The following is an 8,717-nucleotide window of genomic DNA, read 5'->3' as shown; positions in this document are numbered from 1 at the left end:
ACAGAGAGAGAGAGAGACAGAGAAAAGAAGAAAGAAATGCAGGAAGGATAGAAAGAAGCACAGAGAGAATGATGCTTCTATACATATTACCTAGACCATGTGGACCAAGGCCAGCAGCAGCATTAACCATCTCTGGGGAATGTATTAGAAACCATAATTGTTGAACCATAGCCTTGCTTCAAACCTATTGGATCAAAGGTTCAGTGTAGATGGGGCTGGAGAGATGGCTCAGGGGTTAAGACCACTGGCTTCTCTTCTAAAGGACCCAGGCTTGTTCTCCAGACCCATATGATGGTTTACAACAGGCTATAATTCTAGTCCCAGGGGCTCTGAAGCCCTCTCCGACTTCCACAGACACTGTATGAATGTATTGTACAGACATGTGTACATGCAGGAGGTCAGGGGAATGACATACACACAAAATAATAAAAAATATTTTTTAAAAATTCTGGGAATAAAGTCCAACAACTTGTTTTAATAAACTCTTCTGGTGGTTCTGATACATCCAAACCACTGACTTAGCAACACGAAGGTAAACCCTGTAAGAACTAGCTTTACATAGTTGCTGGTAGGAAGTACGGCTGGGGGAGGAGGAGGGGTGGAGCTGTGGAGGACTGTCCTTCAGACAAAAGCCTTTCCTTGTATTTGATGTTTGAACTATGGGCACAAATTACTTTGAAAAATAGAAATTATTTTTTAAAAAAATAAATAAACTTGAATTTCTGAAGCATATTTGTGGCAGAAGCCCGGAGTGGCCCCATGGAATGGAAACAGGAAGCTTGGGGGGGGGTGATATACAGAAGTCAAGGTTCAACACAGTGGCTGCTAAGTAAATCTCAGGGATGTCCTTGCCTTCCTGAAGGCTCATCTGCTTCCTCCCCTGTCCCCCTGAATGGCCACAGTCCTCCTCCCCCAGGGAGATGAACCAGCAGTCCAGCCCAAATAAAGGAACTGTTTGGCTTGAAGTACCGAGTCTTCCTGTCACTTTCCCACCCATTCCACAGCAAAGTCCTTCCACCTCCATCCCCACCCACCCACTCACCCAACACCACCCTTCCTGGGCTTCCTTCCTCTTTCCTCTTCCTCCCCCTCCCACCCAGCTCAGGAATAAATGTCTGTTGGCTTCAACTGACCGATAGACGCTGTTGTGAATCGTCTCACAGGCCCAGGATGCCCTTCTCCACCCTCTCCAGGACGGGCCAGCTGCACACATAGCTCGTAGTCAGTCCGTGGCTCCAAGTAGTTGAGAGTGACAATCTCATTCATCGCTGGGAAGAGAGAAAGTTCAGAAAGTTTCGGCATGCATCCTATTATGTTCTGCAAACCAGAGTGGCTGCTTTTGCAATGCAAACTAAATTTTTTAATTTTTAAAAAGCAGTGTCTCAGTGAAATAAAGAGGCAATTCCATCTTCAAGGGTGTACAGTTTCCAATATAAGAGAAATTAAGACTTGGAACAGGTATTTCCAGGTTTTGGGTATATACATTAGCATGTATATTTCTAGGTTTTAGTATATATATTAGCACATATATTTTTAGGTTTTGGTCTATACATTAGCATTATATTTTTAGGCCCTGTATACATTTCTGCTCTAGCATTTTTGCATTTTCACTTGCAAAATTAATCCTAACAGATCCTAACATAGGATGCCATACTTGGGGGCTCAATTAACATAATTTAAAATGTTTGTTATTTTCATTGTTTTCAAGGACATAAACTGATTACAATCTAGTTGTCTCGAGACAAAAGGCCCAGAGGTTTTTGTTTAATGTTACCAGACAATGGATCTCTAGCAGTCAGACTCCCACAGTGAGGAGCTCTGGAGTCCCTTAAAAGCACGCTCCACCAATAATGGACATTGTGTGCTTTTCTCTTAAATATGTGTTTTGCCCATTCCTTTATCTCTGTCTTTCTAGCTATGGATACTGCAAAGTTCGACTTCTGACTTACCTTATAAGTTGTTAACTGGCAAAAAGAAAAAGTGAACTATGCTTAACAGTTCTTAGATTATTCTTCATTATTAAAGCCATATTACAAAAAAAAAAACCTTAGATCCCTGAGATACTAAATTTGGGCTGTATGTACAATGGAATATGAAGAGTTCAGTAATAGATAATGTCACCTTATTCTGTGTATCAAATTCAGCTGCATTATGAAGTCAGGCACGTTTTTCTTATATTATTTTTAGACTTGTTTATTTGTTTTTTGTGTATGGGAGTGTGTTTTACCTGTACACTTAAGTGTACAATGTGGGTGCCCGGTGCCCGTGGAGGTCGGCAGAGTAAGTCCGATCTCCTGGGACTAGAGTTTGGACCAATTTGAGCCACCACGGGGATGCTGGAGATTCTGCCAGGTCCCCTGCATGAGCAAAGCCTCCTTTTTCTTAGTTTTCATAATATTCACAAATGTCTACATCCAGTAGAACAAAGGAAGTCTAGGGGAAATAAATTAGGGAAGCTAGGCATAATTGGATGAAACTGGGGGTGGCAGAATCCACATTGCCCACTAGCAGGGCAACGGTAGAACTGTCTGCAAGGTCGCCCCGTTAAAAGAGCATGAGCAGCTGACAATGCTCTCTCTCTCTCTCTCTCTCTCTCTATATATATATATATATATATATATATATATATATATATATATATATTTAAAAAAATATATGTAATATTTTTTTAAAAAGATTTATTTATTTATTATATGTAAGTACACTGTAGTTGCCTTCAGACACTCCAGAAGAGGGCATCAGATCTCATTACAGATGGTTGTGAGCCACCATGTGGTTGCTGGGATTTGAACTCAGGGCCTTTGGAAGAGCAGTCGGAACTCTTACCCACTGAGCCATCTCACCAGCCCCTGCTGTATTTATTTTTAACTTACTCTTTAAAAATTATAGTTTTACATTATCATGCAGCAAATACAGCTAATATATGTTTTAAGACACATTTACCCTTTTCATGACATTCACAGTCTTTTGTCTCAGTTACAGCATTTTTCCTCTGCTGGGAGGGGCCGGCAGCTCTCATCACAACACCCCCTCTCTTCCCTACCCTAAGTGCAATCCTGTCTCCACAGACTAAATTTTTCCAGAGTAAAATTTTTTTTTTTAATAAAACCCTCTCTGTCTTCAGGATGAGACAAGGTAAAAACAAAAGGCGGGGTGGGGTGTGTCTAACACAGAAGAAATAATTGCTCTCAAGATTCAGGCACATTAAGTGCCTCAGCCTTTCCATCATGGCCCAAGATCTTCCTGTTCCTATTGTAGAATCATACTTTCCACCATGGCCAGAAGTGGTAGAGTTCTACAGTCATGACTGGTAGTTCAGAGGTCTGAGAAGAAATGCTACAAAGATGGTAGCCCAATGTATGGCTACGTCTGTGTGCCAGAGGGCTCAGTGTTATGAAGCAAGTCATTCCTAGAACTCTCATGGCTTCTGCATGTACCAAAATTTTCTTATGCCCTTCTATTAGCATGGGCTGATATGGGTAGGGGACTTTGATATATAGGGGACATCTTTTTTTCTGATACTAGACTTCCAGTTGGTGCCTTTTGCATCCAAACCTTACCTTGAATGTATTTCCAGGCCTGATTGACAGGTTTATAGAAAAGCTTCTTGGATTTGATGGGTCCATCCCCAAAGTAAGGCTCAGAGCTGATATTGATGATAGCAAAGTTGTGTCCAGTGTCAATCACATTTGGGGCATGCAGGGGCTCTGGAAGAACTAAATGCAATTTTAGCGGTTAGAGTCATTCTTGAGCATTAGGGGTATGCTATGGTTTAATCTCATAGCTAACTCTCCAGTTCAAGCCTGTCTCCCCACTGCTATCCCTGCTTTAAAACGATTCCTTAAAAGAGCCCTCTCCCACAATCCTTCAGTGGGTGCTGATTACATGAAGGCATAAAATCTAAAATTTGTGCCATGACTCAGCAGATTCCATCACTGCTTCAAGAAAATGCCCTTGCTATAGTGCAAGAAGCCTACCTCTGTGCTATAGTGCAAGAAGCCTACCTTTGACGGAAATGTTGAAAGGCTTTTCCACCATCCCAGCCACTGTGTTCACACTGCAGACCCAAACTCCTGAGTCAGGAGGTAAGACTCGGTTGACAGTGAATATGGCCACTGAGAAGCGATCTGTATGGTTGTAGTCATTTGGCTAGAACAGTCAGTCAAACACATAAAAAAAAAAAAAAAACCTATTAGAATTTCTTGGGATACTTACACACAAAGGCTTATAACACATACTCCAGCTCATTGTTTAGTAGGAAGTTTTCTAGGAGAGACTGAGGAGCTAAGTACAATGCTAATATAATCTCTGGCATATTTCCAAAGCTATTGTAGCAGCCCTGAAAGTTTGTATTGGACTGGTGCCCTCCCAGCTCCTGCTGTTGTATTTGTGTTTGAAAGTGTCAAATAAACACTTACCAGCAAGGAGTTTAATTCTTTTAAAACTGCCCTGGGTAGCATTTTTTCCTTCTTTTGATATGGTAGGATGGAAGGACAAAGTAGCTTCCTGCATATTTGAGGGGCTGTTAGGAACGGGGCAAAGGGAAAAGACACATGGACACTTTTGTCTACTTCCACAGATACTTAACCTCACCCATCCAGTTGCCTTTTGTGTAAACCTGAGGCAGGCAATGCTAAAAAAGTTATGGGCAGAAGACCAAGATGACAGCTGAATTAGAAGTTCCAGCAATGGTCTCTTCATAGAGCAATAAACCCAAAGAGCTATTATCCACTCACCAAAATGCCTTCACGAGAGCTGAGGGAATAAGATGAGAGAACCCAGTGCCGACTTTTACCATGAAAATAAGAAAAGGTATACTGTAGAAGGAAGAAGCAAACTTGCTTGGAGTACCCCCAACTCTAAGCAGCATAGTGTGGAAAGAGATGCCTGCTTTTCATTGCAGGGTAGAGAGATTAACTCCAAGTCTTAGACCTTATCTAGTATCAGGCATGTCACATGAAACTCAATGTCAGGCAGAGCCTCATAGCCTTACCCCACTATGCAAGTATGTACTCTGTGAGATAGATTGTTGAGCCTTTATTGGCTAAGAACTGTCTTCATCATGATGAGACCTTAGGGCCATAGCAAGGAGCAAGATTCCATCAACCGAAGAGCAAAGAAAGAAGCTGAGCATGGAACCTTACCTGGAGCTCAGTGCCAAGCATTAGTGACCCTAAGTATTAGATGGATCCCCAAAACCCATATTCTGAGACCAATGCTCAAGAAAAAAAGCCTCCAGGTATAGAATATCTAAAACTGAATACAAGGAGGAGGAACAGGACAAAAATAAATTAGTAAGAAGCTAAACTGGGAATTTCAATATATATATATATATATATATATATATATATATATATATATATATATATATAAAACACTCTGAAAAGGCCAAATCTATGGGTTATAGGCATGGAACAAGAATTTCATTCTAAAGGCACAGGATGATATATATAAAATTCCCAGAGCTAGAAAAGGACATGCCAATTCAGATACAGGAGTCATTTAGGTAATACAGAGACAGCCATAAAAGAACCTCCTTGCCTTATTATAATTAGGAACACTAAATACACAGGACAAGAAAGATTATTGAAAGCAAGAGAGAAACATCATCGGGCTGGAGAGATGGCTCAGTGGTTAAGAGCACTGACTGCTCTTCCAAAGGTCCTGAGTTCAAATCCCAGCAACCACATGGTGGCTCACAACCACCCCTAATGGAATCTGATGCCCTCTTCTGGTGTGTCTGAAGTCAGCTTCAGTGTACTTAAGATATAATAAATAAATCTTTAAAAAAAAAGAGAGAGAGAGAGAGAGAGAGAGAGAGAGAGAGAGAGAGAGAAACATTATGTCCCATATAAAAAAATGGGTCTATTGGTATAACAGCAGATATTAAACTGAAACTTCAAAAGCACTGAGGACTTGAAGTATTTCAAATCCCAAAAGACAACAACCCCCAACCCAGAAAACTATACTAAGAAAGCTATCTGTCCTCAAAGAAAATTTAAAACATTAACAATGAGAAATAGACTAAAGGAATTTATAACCACTAAGCCAGCTTTACAGGAAATACTTGAATGAATCCTGAATACTCAAGGAATACTGCTGAGAAAACAATCCTACCTAAATAGCCATGGGGAAGACCTCAATCCATACTAGAATAATAGCTAATCAAGAGAAAAGAAAACCCCCAAACATTACAAAGTCAGTGAAATGACACGAATCAATACACACCTTTCAATATTAACTCTGAATATCAATGGTCTTAATTTTTCATTCAAAAGGCATGGACTAATAGATACTATAAAAAAGAAAGCAGGAACCACTTCTTGCTTACAAGAAATCCACCTCACAACAAAAGACAGACACTACCTTAATGATACACCTTACAGGTCTGGAAAAACAAACCAAACCCTAAGTCAGTAGATGCTAAGAAAACATTAAGATTAGAGGAGAAATCAATGAATGGAAACAAAGAACAACAACAACAAAATGCAGAGAATGAAAAACACGAGAATTGGCTCTTTAAAATGTAAACAAAATAGAGCATCAAATTAACCAAAAGAGTGAACTCAAGAAAATGAAATTAGAGATGAAAGAGGAACCATTAGAAAAGACACCAAAAGAAATGAAGAAAATCTTTAGGTCTTACTTTAAAATATATAGTTCACTGTGGATTTTAGTAAGAATGGCCTCCATAGGCTCATATATTTGAATGCTTAGCAATCAGGGAATGGTACTACTTGAGAGGAATTAAGATGTGTGGTCTTATTGGAGGAAGTGTATTATTGGAGGTAGGCTTTGCAGTTTTCAAAGGCCTAAGCCAAAACCAAAGTCTTTCTCTTCCTACTGCCTGTGGACTCCAATAGAATGTAGACATCTCAACAACATGTCTTCCTGTGTCCCACCAAGCTTCCTGTCATAATGAGAAGTGACTAAAATAGCATGGCATTGACATGAGATTAAGAAGCACAAAATAAAGAGCTGAGAAGCAGACTCCATGTCTACAGCAATCTAATCTGCAACTAAAATATGCGCTAAAAATATGAAATGGAACAATGACAGACCTTTCAGTAAGTGACACCAGGGAAACTGTGTGTTCACAGTCTAGGGCTAGACCACAATCTCACCATACCCTAAATGGGAACTATGGGGAAACACTCAGCACATGGGAATGGAAAAGGAATTTTTAGATAAGGACCATCCACAGTTAAGGTGTGTCTTCTCCATCAAAGACACCTTATGATGGTGAATGTGTGGAGTAACGGGAAGACTTGTCTATTGCTGGTTGGAAGTGAAAACTTGTATAGCACTATGAAAATCAGGGTAGCGATTCCTCAGTTAGCTGGGGATAGATCTACTTCAAGATCCAGCTATACCACCCTTGGGCATAAACCCAAGGAATATTTCATCCTACAAGAGAGATACTTTCTCATCCATGTTCATTGTTGCTGTCTTCACAATAGAAATGAGAAACTGCCTAGATGTCTCTCAATAGAGGAATGTATAAGGAAAATGTGGGACATTTACACAATGAATATTACTCAGCTCTAAAAAAAAATGAAATCATTGAATTTGCAGGTAAATAGACGGAGCTAGAGAAAAAAATCATTCTGAAAGAAATAACCCAGACCCCAAAAAACAACTGTAGTATGTATTCTTTCATTTGTGAATGTTAGCTGTTAAAGACTATGATCCATATAGCCACAGGTGTTGGGTATAGAGGAAAGGACTTGAGGGAGTGGAAATAGCATTTATAGCTATGGAGAGATGGGAAGGGACTGGAATAGGATGATTAAACAAAGGGGGAAGGAAGGAGGTGGTAGGGAATTGGTAGAGAAACAGCTAAAACTAAGGGCCATTTTAGGGATCACATAGAAGCCTACAACTGTAGACTCTTGTTAGATATTCTCACACAAATGACAGCTTATGATGGTGAAATGTGGGGTAAGGGAAAGACTCATCCATTGCTGGTTGGGAGTGTAAACTCATATAGCACTATGAAAATCATACATGAAATACATGAAAAATATTTGAATGGAATGTTTGATTGGGAAGACAAAGGCCCAAATAGATCTCTCTTGCCACCAAGTGAAACAGCCTGTGCCCAGATTAGGTTACATCTAATCAAGTTATTGGCCAAAGGGGTCTCATGGAAACCCTCAAACAACCCAGGCTATTGCCATGACTATTTGTTGCTCTCCACAAACTGATAAGGCCCTATGGCTGAAGTCAACACCCCCATTAATCACTGAATACGGAAAAGTCAAGCTGGTGTCTACTTAGAGCCTCCACCCCTTAATGACTAGTGTCCCGGGTACAGAAAGATACTCTGTATACTACCAGAGAAGAATGGTAACCCAGCTACAAACTCTTCAACCTACAATGGGTAACTATCTGCACGATATGCTGGTGGTGCAATAGTGGCACAAAAGTCAGGAGGGTAGCCAATCACCCTCTGATTAGATTTAAGGTCCATCTCCATGAGATGAAACCCATGCCTAACACTTCTCAGATGGCCAAGAACCTGAGACTAAATAGGCCATAGACCAAGGAGGAAATCAAAAATCACTGTTCTGCTAAAGAAACATAATAATAAAATGACTCCTAATAACATTCTGCTATACATATGTATCAGTGTTTTGCTCATCCAGTATCAGGTTCTCCTACAGCAGATGGGAAAAAATATAGGGACTCACAACAGGACAGAGAGTGAGACACCT

At 40.2% G+C, this 8,717-nt stretch overlaps 1 protein-coding gene across 2 annotated transcripts in view; it reads right to left on the bottom strand.

The window, feature by feature from the left end:
• Window positions 1-8,717, bottom strand: part of Tek (TEK receptor tyrosine kinase) — a 114,340-nt gene that overhangs the window by 37,983 nt on the left and 67,640 nt on the right. For both annotated transcript variants that reach the window (XM_021199778.2, XM_029539965.1), the window contains exons 9-11: window positions 4,005-4,149; window positions 3,561-3,716; window positions 1,134-1,268 (exon numbers count right to left, since the gene is read on the bottom strand). In XM_021199778.2, the coding sequence (XP_021055437.1) occupies window positions 1,134-1,268; window positions 3,561-3,716; window positions 4,005-4,149 (436 nt within the window). The remainder of the gene's footprint in view (window positions 1-1,133; window positions 1,269-3,560; window positions 3,717-4,004; window positions 4,150-8,717) is intronic.

Source organism: Mus pahari, chromosome 6 (assembly GCF_900095145.1).
Source record: "Mus pahari chromosome 6, PAHARI_EIJ_v1.1, whole genome shotgun sequence".
NCBI lineage: Eukaryota > Metazoa > Chordata > Mammalia > Rodentia > Muridae > Mus > Mus pahari.
The sequence above is the reverse complement of the archived record's forward strand: the minus strand, read 5'-3'. Positions and strand labels throughout refer to the sequence as shown.